Consider the following 15,992-nt stretch of genomic DNA (forward strand, 5'->3'; position numbering starts at 1 on the left):
TTTGTGCCGCATCTGCCTGCCTACCATTCAGCACCATCATTGCTGCAGTGGCTGCGCTTCGACCCACAATTTTGGAAATGGCCGTGTGTCTTCCCGGATCCCCAAGCACGGTGAGATACAGCCTCCTGGTCTCGGTGGTCCCATCCTTGAAGCGCCCGGCGACCTGGACGTTCATCAGGGCCATGTCTTGCTCGGTCGGACCTGAAATACGCATGAACAGCACCCCTCACCGAACTGACGTCACAAACCCAGAAGCTAACATTCCGAATTAAGACACACCAACAACAGGCGATGTACCAGTGATCATGATCATGATCAAGTCCCCAGGCGACGCGTCTTCCTGTTCGATGTTTTAGAACCAAGCCAGCCGCATCAAGTATCAGACGGACAATATGTCAATAAACCCTGTCAAAACCTCAGTGGAAAGGTAAAACCTCCCTGTCAATGTAAAACCTCAGTGTGAATGTAAAACCTCTCTGTCAATGTAAAACCTCAGTGAATATGCAAATCTCAGTGTAACTGTAAACAGTCCGTGGGAATGTAAAACCTCAGTGTACATATAAAACCTCTCTGTCAATATAAAAATTCAGTGTGAATGTAAAACCTATGTGTACATGTAAAACGTCTGTGAAAAAGTAAAACGTCTGTGTGAATGTAAAATCTCAGTGTGTATGTTAAACTTTAGCGTACATGTAAAACTTCAGTGTACATGTAAAACATCAGTGTGCATGTTAAAGTTATGTGTTGATGTAAAACAAGGTGTACATGTAAAACCCTCACAATACATCTCATGAATGTTCAACATTTTCAATGCAAGAACTCACCAAATTTGAAGTCAGGTCGTTTATCAACGTGACAGACCAAGGTATCAAAGATGGTCTCCCTCTTTTCGATTTCTGCAGATCCCAGCAAACCAAGGCTACAAGAGAGATAGTTTGAAGATATATAGGATGCCTATGTAATACTGTATAACGCATGTACATTTACGGTGAGGTATAAACAATTCTTAGTTCTCATACAGCGGACACAGAGCCGCTGATCGCTGGTTCCAGGACCAGTTTGGTCATCATCGTGACATGTGGGTTGTCAGCATTTTCGTTCCTACCAGTGAGGTAAAACCTGCGTCGATTTTCCAGAAAATATGATGGTCGGTCCCTATTGGATGAATGCTTACTCGGAATGTGCTGTCTTGGATTCGGGGCGTTTGGTAGTCAAGTGGATAAAGCGTTCGTCCGTTACGTAAAAGAGCCGGGTTCGATTCACCGCATGGGTACAATGTGTGAAGCCCAATTCTGGTGTTCCCCGCAGTGATTTTGCTGGAATATTGCTAAAGGCGAAGTAAAATCACAGTCACCCATTCACTCACTGTCCTGGATTCCTAACGTTATTTGATCAACGCCGCAGTCAGCGAGTCAGACAGTTCAGTGACAGATAGCATTGGGATCGATCCACCCAACTGGTATATGGTGATATCCATTAAAGACTAACCGATACCTTAAGTCTTACGACAAGCATAGGTTGCAAATTCTTACCCGAAACCCAAGAGGCCTTGATTCATAACGACCCACAATAAAATATGAGTCATAACATCTTCAAATAAAATTTAATTCATAACGACCTCCAAATCAAATGCTTTATAACGGCCTTCAAATTCAACATGATTCAGAAAGGGCTTCAAATCCAATATAATTCATAACGACCTTCATATCAAATATTAAAACTACCTTCAAATCAAATGATTCGAAACGACCTTCAAATCAAATGATTCGAAACGAACTTCAAATCAAATGATTCAAAACGACCTTCAAATCAAATGATACAAAAAGTCCTTCAAATCAAATGATAGAGGAACAACCTTCAAATCAAATAATTCTAAACGACCTTCAAATCAAATGATACGAAACTACCTTCAAATCAGATGATTCGAAACGACCTTCAAATCAAATGATTCGAAACGAACTTCAAATCAAATGTTTCAAAACGACCTTCTAATCAAATGATTCAAAAAGTCCTTCAAATCAAATGATAGAGGAACAACCTTCAAATCAAATGATTCGAAACGACCTTCAAATCAAATGATTCAAAACGACAGTCAAATCAAATGATACGAAAAGTCCTTTAAATCAAATGATAGAGGCACAACCTTCAAATCAAATAATTCTAAACGACCTTCAAATCAAATGATACGAAACTACCTTCAAATTAAATGATACGAAACGACCTTCAAATTAAATGATTCGAAACGACCTTCAAATCAAATGATGCAAAACGACCTTCAAATCAATTGATACAAAACAACCTTCAAATCAAGTGATTCAAAACGACCTTCAAATCACATGGTTCAAAACGACCTTCAAATCACATGATTCAAAAAGACCTTCAAATCGCATGATTCAAAACGACCTTCAAATCAATCATGAAGCCGCTACGTGCAGACACACCTTCTCATGACCTCTACTTGACCTGATTCCCCTATTCTGTCCTTGACCTTGGCCTCCAGGACTTCATCTGTGACGTCATCATTCAGTCCAAGCTCGGAACACATGTACTTTCTCTGTGTTATGCAAAATATGTGTTATGCACGAATTCTGAGCAACAATATAGATAACTAGTTTACAGTAATTCAAACAACTCTCTTATCTACGCGTAATGTTATCTTGTTATCTAGTTTCTTGTTATCTTGTTATCTAGTGTCTTGTTACCTAGTGTCTTGTTATCTACGTGTAATGTTATCTTGTTATCTAGTTTCTTGTTATCTTGTTATCTAGTGTCTTGTTATCTTGTTATCTAGTGTCTTGTTACCTAGTGTCTTGTTATCTACGTGTAATGTTATCTTGTTATCTAGTTTCTTGTTATCTTGTTATCTAGTGTCTTGTTATCTAGTGTCTTGTTATCTTGTTATCTAGTGTCTTGTTATCTACGTGTAATGTTATCTTGTTATCTAGTTTCTTGTTATCTTGTTATCTAGTTTCTTGTTATCTTGTTATCTAGTGTCTTGTTATCTAGTGTCTTGTTATCTTGTTATCTAGTGTCTTGTTATCTACGTGTAATGTTATCTTGTTATCTAGTGTCTTGTTATCTAGTGTCTTGTTATCTACGTGTAATGTTATCTTGTTATCTAGTTTCTTGTTATCTTGTTATCTAGTGTCTTGTTATCTAGTGTCTTGTTATCTTGTTATCTAGTGTCTTGTTATCTACGTGTAATGTTATCTTGTTATCTAGTTTCTTGTTATCTTGTTATCTAGTGTCTTGTTATCTTGTTATCTAGTGTCTTGTTATCTACGTGTAATGTTATCTTGTTATCTAGTTTCTTGTTATCTTGTTATCTAGTGTCTTGTTATCTACGTGTAATGTTATCTTGTTATCTAGTTTCTTGTTATCTTGTTATCTAGTGTCTTGTTATCTACGTGTAATGTTATCTTGTTATCTAGTTTCTTGTTATCTTGTTATCTAGTGTCTTGTTATCTTGTTATCTAGTGTCTTGTTATCTACGTGTAATGTTATCTTGTTATCTAGTTTCTTGTTATCTTGTTATCTAGTGTCTTGTTATCTTGTTATCTAGTGTCTTGTTATCTACGTGTAATGTTATCTTGTTATCTAGTTTCTTGTTATCTTGTTATCTAGTGTCTTGTTATCTTGTTATCTAGTGTCTTGTTATCTACGTGTAATGATTGCATTCATATAAAGTGATAATCTTCTTGATACACAGGAATCAGTGGCAATACACGTTTCCAGCTTCAGGATTACCCCTCATCTCGGAGCAAGTATCTGATGCACTTCGCAACATGTATTGAATACAATCTAGTGTCTACAAGTAGGTCCAAACATTGCAATGATCCATACCCTTCTTTCATTTCAGTGAAGTAACCATACGAAAATCTGCACCGCAAGTGATGAAATGTGTATTGACTGTTTTGCAAATAAAACATAGATTTACGTGTGTAAGTAAAAGCGACACAAATACTTCAATAATCACAAAAAACATCTCTGCTAAAAGAAAAACCCACTGCACCCTTTCCACTATTCATGTGTTTATGAATCACTTTCAAATATGTTCGGAAAAATAAAAAAACGTATCCTGCCCCCGGTTGGTAAACGCCACAAACACATGCAAAGGCAAGTAAAGAGTTCACCTGAAACTAATGCATGTGCTTGTGTGTCATTTGTATTTACTTTCCATTTGTTTTTGTACTGTACAAACGCGCATTTTTGCCTTTCGCATAAATTGCTCTGCTTATGAAAAAAAATAATTGAAGCGACAAAACCCTTTCCATATCCAGTAGAAATCTCTGTATAAAGCAGAGTCAATTGTACGATTCCGACTATATCATGAGCACGTGTTTAAGAATCAATATCAAATAGTGATGATACCAGGTGTTCGCGAACAGGTGAGTGCATCCTGCCCCACCGGTGGTACCGTCACAAACACATGCAAAGGCAAGTCAATTGTTCACCTGAAACAACATGGGAACATATGCAACAAGTCAAATTAGGGAATTGCATCGGACATAAGTTTTGTCACTGATGCGTCAAATTTGGAAATGTCCTCCCCATATCTACCATAAAACCTTTTGAAGGCTTTACTGAGGCCTTGAATGTTGTAACGTTGATCAAACAACTTCTAATCAAGAGTCATATGACGCTCTTTTAAATCTTGGTAGAAAGAGCATGTTCAAAAGTTCAAAAAGTTGAAATGTAAACACCAAAGGCTGGACCTGCTGGAATATTGCTCGACATGAAGGGAAAGTTTGCAATTGGAAAGGTGAATCATCCCTCTTATCATACAGTCCTTTTGAGAATGTTTTGTCACTCTGAATCTTTATGCTAAATCATATGCTAAAATATGATGCAAGTACATCCATGACTGGCAAGCTGTTATTGTCGTTGGCTACATACCCATGTGAATGGTTGGGATTCATCAACAAGCATCTGGTGAGTGGAGACGTTGTACAGCCCAAGTCTCATCAAGCTCAGGATCCCAGCACAGAAGCCCTGGGCAGGAAGCAAACAACGGGATCAGTGTTAAAGCAATAGTATGTTCATATTTCTGCGAGTGTACAAGGAGATTTTGTGTAGATTGTACACGGTTCTTTCGCTAACGGGGCGGTTGGGTAGCCTCGGGGTTAAAGCGTTCGCACGTCATGCCGACGGCCCGGGTTCGATTCCTCACAATGTGTGAAGCATATTTCTAGTGTACCCCGCCGTCTTACTGGTAAACTATTACTAAAGGCGGCGTAAAAGCATACTCACTCGCACTTTTCTTTACAGATTCAGGAAAAGAAAAATGATATTATTATGCATTTATTCCTGGGTCTGTGAAATCATAGTTATGTATTTGTTTTTAATCTGAATGCTCACTGTGCGATATATTTATAATCACCCACAGTGACTTTATTATGCATATGCCATACTATTTGTACCAAATGGAAAAAGGATATGTCCTTACATATACCGTAGACTACGGTTATAACAAAGACGCTTATTAATAACTTACCTATATAACGAACTTACATTTTAGTCCCGAACATTTGTTTTATAAATACTGTACATATGCTTATAACTACGCTTATGACGAACTAAAATAAGTGGTCTCTTCGAGTTCGATATAACCGGAGTTTTCTGTACAATATTCCAACTTAATCATTTGTTTGCCTGCATGGATATACATACCTTGTATCTCATGGAGCCCACTCTCGATTGAGGTATATACCTTGTATCTCATGGAGCCCACTCAGGATGGAGGTACATACCGTGTGTCTCATGGAGCCCACTCTGGATGAAGGTACATACCTTCTATCTCATGGAGACCACACTGGGTGGGGGTACATACTTTGTATCTCATGGAGCCCACTCTGGATGGAGGTACATACCTTGTATCTCATGGAGCCCACTCTGGGTGGGGGTACATACCTTGTATCTCATGGAGCCCACTCTAGATGGAGGTACATACCTTGTATCTCATGGATCCCACTCTGGGTGGAGGTACATACTTTGTATCTCATGGAGCCCACTCTGAATGGAGGTACATACCTTTTGTCTCATGGAGCCCACTCTGGGTGGAGGTACATACCTTGTGCCTCATGGAGCCCACTCTGGGTGGAGGTACATACCTTGTATCTCATGGAACCCACTCTGGATGGAGGTACATACCTTGTGCCTCATGGAGCACACTCTGGGTGGAGGTACATACCTTGTATCTCATGGAGCCCACTCTGGGTGGAGGTACATACCTTGTGTCTCATGGAGCCCACTCTGGATGGAGGTACATACCTTGTATCTCATGGAGCTCACTCTGGATGGAGGTACATACTTTGTATCTCATGGAGCCCACTCTGGGTGGAGGTACATACCTTCTATCTCATGGAGCCCACTCTGGGTGGAGGTACATACTTTGTATCTCATGGAGCCCACTCTGAATGGAGGTACATACCTTTTGTCTCATGGAGCCCACTCTTGGTGGAGGTACATACCTTGTGTCTCATTGAGCCCACTCTGGGTGGAGGTACATACCTTGTATCTTATGGAGCCCACTCTGGATGGAGGTACATACCTTGTATCTCATGGAGCCCACTCTGGATGGAGGTACATACCTTGTGTCTCATGGAGCCCACTCTGGATGGAGGTACATACCTTGTATCTCATGGAGCCCACTCTGGGTGGAGGTACATACTTTGTATCTCATGGAGCCCACTCTGAATGGAGGTACATACCTTTTGTCTCATGGAGCCCACTCTGGGTGGAGGTACATACCTTGTGTCTCATGGAGCCCACTCTGGGTGGAGGTACATACCTTGTATCTCATGGAGCCCACTCTGGGTGGAGGTACATACCTTGTGTCTCATGGAGCCCACTCTGGGTGGAGGTATATGCCTTGTATCTCATGGAGCCCACTCTGGGTGGAGGTACATACCTTATATCTCATGGACACACTCTGGGTGGAGGTACATACCTTATATCTCATGGAGCCCACTCTGGGTGGAGGTACATACCTTGTATCTCATGGAGCCCACTCTGGGTGGAGGTACATACTTTGTATCTCATGGACCCACTCTGGGTGGAGGTACATACCTTGTATCTCATGGAGCCCACTCTGGGTGGAGGTACATACCTTGTATCTCATGGACACACTCTGGGTGGAGGTACATACTTTGTATCTCATGGAGCCCACTCTGAATGGAGGTACATACCTTTTGTCTCATGGAGCCCACTCTGGGTGGAGGTACATACCTTGTGTCTCATGGAGCCCACTCTGGGTGGAGGTATATACCTTGTATCTCATGGAGCCCACTCTGGGTGGAGGTACATACCTTATATCTCATGGAGCCCACTCTGGGTGGAGGTACATACCTTGTATCTCATGGAGCCCACTCTGAATGGAGGTACATACCTTTTGTCTCATGGAGCCCACTCTGGGTGGAGGTACATACCTTGTATCTCATGGACCCACTCTGGGTGGAGGTACATACCTTGTGTCTCATGGAGCCCACTCTGGGTGGAGGTATATGCCTTGTATCTCATGGAGCCCACTCTGGGTGGAGGTACATACCTTATATCTCATGGAGCCCACTCTGGGTGGAGGTACATACCTTATATCTCATGGAGCCCACTCTGGGTGGAGGTACATACCTTGTATCTCATGGAGCCCACTCTGGGTGGAGGTACATACCTTTGTATCTCATGGAGCCCACTCTGGGTGGAGGTACATACTTTGTATCTCATGGAGCCCACTCTGAATGGAGGTACATACCTTTTGTCTCATGGAGCCCACTCTGGGTGGAGGTACATACCTTGTGTCTCATGGAGCCCACTCTGGGTGGAGGTACATACCTTGTATCTCATGGAGCCCACTCTGGGTGGAGGTACATACCTTGTGTCTCATGGAGCACACTCTGGGTGGAGGTACATACTTTGTATCTCATGGACCCACTCTGGGTGGAGGTACATACCTTGTATCTCATGGAGCCCACTCTGGGTGGAGGTACATACCTTGTATCTCATGGACACACTCTGGGTGGAGGTACATACTTTGTATCTCATGGAGCCCACTCTGGATGGAGGTACATACCTTGTATCTCATGGAGCCCACTCTGGGTGGAGGTACATACCTTGTATCTCATGGAGCCCACTCTGGATGGAGGTACATACCTTTTGTCTCATGGAGCCCACTCTGGGTGGAGGTACATACCTTGTATCTCATGGACCCACTCTGGGTGGAGGTATATACCTTGTATCTCATGGAGCCCACTCTGGGTGGAGGTACATACCTTATATCTCATGGAGCCCTCTCTGGGTGGAGGTACATACCTTGTGTCTCATGGAGCCCACTCTGGGTGGAGGTATATACCTTGTATCTCATGGAGCCCACTCTGGGTGGAGGTACATACCTTATATCTCATGGAGCCCACTCTGGGTGGAGGTACATACCTTGTATCTCATGGAGCCCACTCTGGGTGGAGGTACATACCTTTGTATCTCATGGAGCCCACTCTGGGTGGAGGTTCATACCTTGTATCTCATGGAGCCTCTCTGGGTGGAGGTACATACCTTGTATCTCATGGAGTCCACTCTGGGTGGAGGTACATACCTTGTATCTCATGGAGCCCACGACCATGTTCTGCACTTTCTCGATGCCGTACAGCGGTATGTACGATTGGTGGAAGGAATAGGGGACGGCCTCAAACTCGGCCTGGAAGTCCCGGACCGCCCCAATGTCTTGGACAGCTTCCATGGTGGCTGTTCCCGCCGGGAGTATCGTCGTCTGTAGGACAGAATAATGACGTCATAATGGCAGGAAATATACAGGTTTTTACTTTCACCTCGGAGCTGAAAGGCTCAATTCAGTGTGTATTATAACAGGAGATTTACATGCTTGCGCATTCATAACCTTCCTTTTAAAGGGCGCACTTGTACGTGCAGATTTACGTCCCTTATAGCAGGAGATTTACATCTTTGCACATTTATAATATCTAGGAGTTAAAGGGTGCATTTGCCTGGGCAGATTTACGTCCCTTATAGCAGGAAAGGTACATGTTTGCACATTTATAATATCTAGGGGTTAAAGGGCGCAATTGCCTGTGCAGATTTACGTCTCTTATAGCAGGAGATTTACATTTTGCACATCCATAATAATCAGGAGTTAAAGGGTGCAAATTCCTATGCAGATTAACGTCTCCTATAGCAGGAGATTTACATGTTTGCGTTTATAAAACCGAGGAGTTAAAGAGCGTATTTGTTGATGCAGAAACCTCTGATAATGATTTCGAATCCCGGTTCGTCCTATTAATGTTTCCAGGTTTGTCAGCACCCTACTCGCAGGTTTCACAAGGCCACTTTTCCTTATTGCTGACTGAAGAGCAAGCGCAACGAATGCTATATTTGCTATGTTTGTGGTTTGTTATTCACAAATAATAGTGTATTTACAGTTCTGATCTGACACTCAAAAGTGCGTCTAGTATCGGTGAGGTGTACCCTCTGAGCGATGCCATTTTCAATGAAGCGCCCTAAACTAATCCGTTGTCTGATCGTGAGCAGCGTTGCACAGCGAGGCTTGTAACTTTTCGCTGCACAACGCTACCCTGGAGTATACTGAACAAAATAGGGAAATTACCAAGTAATCATATGTACACGCACATCGATAGCTACGTCGATTTACCCCAACCCTGAAGAGATTCTAGGTTAGAATTAGTTTCTCAGCAACCCATGTTTGCCTTAAGATGCAACGTAATAGATTGCCTGGACATGCTGGCATTCGTGACCAACTCGTGTTATTCCGATTGCAGGTGACGGAAAGGGGCGAGTGGTGACGAATGGACACGCTGGTTGCGCATGTCATTTTACCCTCTTAATATATGGTTCAGACACGACAATTAACAGGCCGCCGCTATATAGCTGGAATATTTAGGGCGTGAAATAACAAACAACTATTTACCTTGCCGTCCTTTATGTAGCCGCTCGCCTTCCAGTACTTCCACAGAGCCTTTCTCGGGTTCCAGCTGATCAACACAGATACATCATTCTATTCATTAAAAGTTGTTAAAGTATTTCGTTATAGATACTCGGGTATTGAAGTTGAGAATGTTGAAATGTTCTTAAAATGTTGTTAAAAAAATACAAAATGTCAACGCCAGAGAACAACCAGTTTCGACAATCCATGACGCTCAAACAGAAAAAAATCAGCGGTAAAAAACACAAGAATGGACCCCCAGGATCAAGGATGTCAACAGGTGTTCCGCGAAACAGACTCCATCGGGCTCACAAAGCAAATACAGCGGAAGCTGAAGTAATAGTAGTGGTAGTAGGTGTAGGAGCAGAAGTAGTTATAGGAGCAGTAGTTGCAGCAGCAGCAGTAGAAGTAGAAGTAGTGGTAGCAGCAGTAGAAGTGGTAGTAGTAGTAGAAGTAGTGGTAGCAGCAGTAGAAGTAGTAGTAGTGGTAGTAGTAATAGAAGTAGTAGTAGTAGTAGTAGTAGTAGCAGTACTAGAAGAAGTAGTTGTAGAATAGTAGTAGTAGTAGTAGTAGAAGTAGTAGTAGTAGCAGCAGTACTAGAAGAAGTAGTTGTTGTTGTAGAATAGTAGTAGTAGTAGTAGTAGTAGTAGTAGTAGTAGTAGTAGTAGTAGTTGGTCAATAGTCCTATTTGAGCCGCGCGCTAATTGAGCAGCGTGTTAGTCTGGTCTGGTCCTAATTGAGCATTGCGCTGACGGAGCAATTAGTTAGTCTGATCTAGTCCTAATTGAGCAGTGCGCTGATTGAGCAGCGTGTTAGTCTGGTCTGGTCCTAATTGAGCAGTGCACTGATTGAGCAGTGTGTTAGTCTGATCTAGTCCCAATTGAGCAGTGCGCTGACGGAGCAATGTGTTAGTCTGGTCTAGTCCCAATTGAGCAGTGCGCTGATTGAGCGGCGTGTTAGTCTGATCTAGTCCCAATTGAGCAGTGTGTCTGTCAACGTACTTGAACTTATACTTGAGAGGATTGTTGGCGGAATCTGGAGTCGGAATGGCGCTTGTGTACAGCTCATACGAAGTGACCTGAAAGAATCAGAATATGGCAGTTAGGTTGTTATGCAAAGCTGCGTTGGGAAAACTTGAAGCAGCTGTATACAAACAACACGACGTAGCCTCTACACACGTTACTGAAACAGTCAGTCCAGCAGTCATCAACCACGTGAGCGAGTCTGACCAACCGAGCCATTCACTCGCCTCTTACGTCAATCCAGCAATTCCCCTGGGCCTACCCTGAATCCCAACGGGTTGATGGCCAGCAATCATCAACCATGTGACCGAGTCTGACCAACCGAGCCATTCACTCGCCTCTTACGTCAATCCAGCAATTCCCCTGGGCCTACCCTGAATCCCAACGGGTTGATGGCCAGCAATCATCAACCATGTGACCGAGCCTGACCAACCGAGCCATTCACTCGCCTCTTACGTCAATCCAGCAATTCCCCTGGACCTACCCTGAATCCCAACGGGTTGATGGCCAGCAATCATCAACCATGTGACCGAGCCTGACCAACCGAGCCATTCACTCGCCTCTTACGTCAATCCAGCAATTCCCCTGGGCCTACCCTGAATCCCAACGGGTTGATGGTCACACATGGCAGAAGAAGCTAAACAAGTACATCCTGGTTCGAGAGGAAATGGATCTAATGAAACTAACTCCTTGTAAAAAACTTCAGTGTATTATTCCTAAGTAGCAAAAGAACCAGAAGGAGTGGATACTATTTTTTACGCCGGTTTTAGCAATATTCTGAGGCGGGAAACTCCAGACATGGGCTTGACACATTGTACCTAATATCGTGTTACGTAGCCTTTAGTACTATTCCCCGATTATGTTTCTAGGTTTGTCAGCACCATACCCGTGCTCGTGGGTTTCACCGAAGTGGTAAACGTCTTAGACCTGCATCACTTCGGGCTTTCCTCCCACATTAAGCTGACACGCCGTGATATAACTGGAATACTGTTAAAAGCGGCGTTAAACCCAACTCACTCACTCACTCACTTTAGTACTATTACGGCTTTTTCGAGGCGGGAGATAGCAGACATGGGCTTCACACGTTGTTGTTGTTTTTTGTTGCTGTTGTTGTTGTTTAACGCCGCACTGTACTATATTCCAGCTATATGACGGCGGTCTGTAAATAATAAAGTCTAGACCAGTCAATTCCGTGACTGACATCATGAGCATCGATCCACGAAAATGAGATACGATGACATGCATAAACCAAGTCAGCGAGTCTGACCACCCGATCCCGTTAGTCGCCTCACAACGACAAGCATAGTCACCTGTTACGGCAAGCATGGGTTGCTGAAGACCTATTCTACCCCGGATCTTCCCGGGTAGCTTCACACGTACCCATTTGGGGAATCGAACCCGGTTCTTCGGAGTGACGAGCGAAAGCTTCACCCACTAGATTACCACAGCGTCCAGGAGCAGAGTACCTCAACCTACCTCCCCTCCTCTGCTCTTCATTTCGTCTATTGTCTTCTTGGCAATCATGTGGTCCGCACCGGGGCGGAAACCAACGTCAACCAGGAAGGTCAGACCAGCGTCGACAACTCTGAAACACGTGACGTCCTCAAATGGATACTGTGTGGTTCCTTGAACATTCTGCCAGATGACATCAAATAATCACGAAAGTAACGGCTTGAGAACTGTCATAGTACAATCTTGGGGAAACAAATAGCTGAGACGTGGAGTCGACAACGACGCTAGTCCATCTACCCACCGTCAGGTAAGGTAAGGCGTTTTGAGATTGTACGTGACCTCTCCGACATAAAAGCGTATTTCGCACACGGAACCACAGGAACAATCTCAAGATTGTTTGTTTGTTGTTTAATGCCGCACTCAACAATATTCCAGCTACATGATGGCGGTCTGTAAATAATCGAGTCTGGACCACACAATCCAGTGATTGACATTATGAGCATCGGTCCACGCAATTGGAATCGATGACATGCATCAACCAAGTCAGCGAGCCCGACCACCCGATCCCCTTTATCGCCTCTTACGACAAGCATAGTCAGCTTTTACAGCAAGCATGGGTTGCTAAAGACCTATTCTACACCGGATCTTCACGGGTCGAACCAGAGTCATGAACCTGTTTATAGTAACAACTTCCTCTTCCACTGCTGTATGCAAACGGAAGAATAACTGCTTCACGTAACGTCCATACGGGCGCATCCAAACGTTCGTATCCCGTGCGTACGTGGAACATGTTTAATCATGTTTTCACATAAAAGAAATCACTTATATTTAAAAATTAGCCGTGCGTCTTATAAAGTTGTGTAAATGTTATTGAAAAATATGTTTATTTATTATGCAATGTTACATAACAAAACATATAACACTTCAGTAAAAGGGGGCACGGGTGGCCCAGTTGTCTAAGAAGCCGCGAATCGCTGTGAAGAGTTGCGTCCCTTGGACAAGCCAGAAACCTATCCTTGTGAGATCAAATCCCGGTTCGCCCGATTATGTTTCTAGGTTTGTCAGCACCATACCCCAGCATGTAGGTTCGGGCTTTCCTCCCACATTAAGCTGACACGCCGCGAAATAACTGGAATACTGTTAAAACGGTGTTAAACCCAACTCACTCACACGCACTTAAGTAAAATAATATACATAAATATATAAGTAATATCCTAAAACAATTTACTGTTGATGCAGCCGCGTCTGTTCGGGAACAGTGTAGTTAACCGACACGAGATTCTTCTTCATGGCGAGACAAGCCAGGGATAGATTCTCAATCACAGCGTCCGGCACACAACTGAAACATACAGCGGTTGATGGCAAATATAAACAGATGAATTGTGGTAAAATGGGGTGTAACGTGGCGTTAATGACTATTAAATTGCCATAACGACGTGTATGCGTGTGCGTGGATGTTTGTACTGGTCCGAACTTCTGACGGTTGTACAGTGTCCACTGAGGTCCCATGCCGCAGAGTAACACTGAACAGGTGAGGTGAAGTGAAATGGGGTTTAACGTCGCGTCCAAGATTATTGCACTTATATAGCGACGTACATGCACGTGTGTGTGTGTGTGTGTGTGTGTGTGTGTGTGTGTGTGTGTGTGTGCTTGTACTAGACCGGACTGATGCCAATTTATAGTGCTATCCCACTGAGATACCATGCCGCAGTTTAACATGAATACCAAATACCCCACTCAGACACAGTATACTGACTCTGAGCCGACCAGTTCTTGCGCCAGGGTAACAACAGGGTAACAACACGTACCATCTTTTAACGTCTTTTGGTATGACGCGGCCGGGGATCGAACCCCGGACCTTCTGCTCTCCGGGCGGATGCTCTACCACAAGACCACGCAGGCGGTCACATTGACACGGAGAGCATCAGCCCGGAGAGGGGAAGGTAGGGGGCTCAATAACTCGCGACATACCAAAAGACCTTAAATATGGTACTTGTTATTACCCTGCCTGGCTCTCGTAGTCGTTATACTTTGGCTGAATGGGGTAATCGTGTTACACTACGGCATGGAACCACAGTGGGGTAGCACTGATAAACCGACTTACGTCCGGACTAGTACAAGCAATCACACACACTCACATGCACGTTTGTTTGTTTGTATGTTTGTTTGTTTGTTTGTTGTTTAACACCGCACTCAGCAATATTCCAGCTATATGACGTCGGTTTGTATTATAATAGAGTCTGGACCAGACATTCAAGTGAATTACATCATGAACATCGATCCACGCAATTGGGATACGATAACATGCATCAACCAAGTCAGCGAGCCTGACCACCCGATCTCGTTCCGGTAAGCATAGTCGCTATATAAATTTTAAAAAATTCAAATTAATTCCATTTCACCACCATTACAATAATACAAAATCAAAAAAATGTCAAGGACCTGTCCACCTTGTAAGAGATGGTTTGGCCCCCTGTGAAATGTGCTCGACACAACGTTTGGCGGGATGCATGTGCAAGTCGTTGTTTTTAAGATCCACAACGTGAGGTACCTGACAACGACGTCATGTTCAGATATAAGCCTTTTCAGGCTGTCAGTTTCTTTCATCACGTCCAAGCGTACCAGCTTCGCACCCGGACACAGCTCACTAACTCGCTTTAAGCCGGACCCTCCTTTGCTCACTGTAAAGGTGAAATGACGATAAAGAACCAACCATGCAATATCATTTTGTCGAATTCGTTAAATGAGAGGAGGGGTGGTCTAGTGGTCAAAACGATTGCTCGTCACGCCGAAAGACAGTGTTCGATTTCCCACATGGGTACAATTTCTGGCGGGGGCGGTCGAGTAGCCTAGTGGTTGAAGCGTTCGCTCGTCACGCAGAAGACAGGGGTTCGATTCCCGACATGGGTACAATGTGTTAAGCCCATTTCTGGTGTTCCCCGCCGTGATATTGCTGGAATATTGCTAAAAGCGGCGTAAAACCATACTCACCACAAATTCTGGCGTCCTCGCCCGTGATATTACCAGAATATTGATAAAGCGGCGTAAAACCTAATTCAACATCAACACTCAATGTAGTTATTACTCGTGATATCTAGTTCTGGTTTAGTTTGAACAGGTGTTGTTCACTGACAACCAGAGAATGAAAGAGTGAGAAATTTTAATCTTTGATAGAAATAGTGTGATATCGCTGCAGCTGACCTGGATATGTTTAAAATGTCAACAAAGACAACCACTGGAGAAAACCTACTGTCAGTATTATACTCAAATATTTACTGCATAAATAAAAAGAAAAAGAAAAAGTAGCTGTACATACTAATGATCAGCCAAAATGCATTTTCAGAAAATCTTAGATTTTGTTACGGATTTTACCTGTTAAATAATGTCTCCACGCATCACAAATTTCTAATAATTGCAAATCAGTGGCATGATAGTGTGATTTGAAACTTCTGACCAATCAGATGACGAGGTTTGCCGGAAACATGTACCTAATTTTGTCAAAAACATGCGTGATTTGAAACATTCCTCCCACCCCATGCCTCCATCCCCTGCCTCCACCCCAACCAGGATATTAA

At 43.4% G+C, this 15,992-nt stretch overlaps 1 protein-coding gene across 1 annotated transcript in view; it reads right to left on the bottom strand.

The window, feature by feature from the left end:
- Positions 1-15,992, bottom strand: part of LOC139460823 (alpha-aminoadipic semialdehyde synthase, mitochondrial-like) — a 34,051-nt gene that overhangs the window by 786 nt on the left and 17,273 nt on the right. Inside the window, exons 3-12 of the mRNA XM_071242298.1 lie at positions 14,969-15,098; positions 13,646-13,756; positions 12,442-12,550; positions 10,945-11,021; positions 9,929-9,992; positions 8,585-8,758; positions 4,897-4,992; positions 2,442-2,554; positions 825-919; positions 25-201 (exon numbers count right to left, since the gene is read on the bottom strand). Coding sequence (XP_071098399.1) covers positions 25-201; positions 825-919; positions 2,442-2,554; positions 4,897-4,992; positions 8,585-8,758; positions 9,929-9,992; positions 10,945-11,021; positions 12,442-12,550; positions 13,646-13,756; positions 14,969-15,098 — 1,146 coding nt within the window. The remainder of the gene's footprint in view (positions 1-24; positions 202-824; positions 920-2,441; positions 2,555-4,896; positions 4,993-8,584; positions 8,759-9,928; positions 9,993-10,944; positions 11,022-12,441; positions 12,551-13,645; positions 13,757-14,968; positions 15,099-15,992) is intronic.

This window comes from Haliotis cracherodii, unplaced genomic scaffold (genome assembly GCF_022045235.1).
Source record: "Haliotis cracherodii isolate W230 unplaced genomic scaffold, xgHalCrac1.p SCAF_14, whole genome shotgun sequence".
Classification (NCBI taxonomy): Eukaryota; Metazoa; Mollusca; class Gastropoda; order Lepetellida; family Haliotidae; genus Haliotis; species Haliotis cracherodii.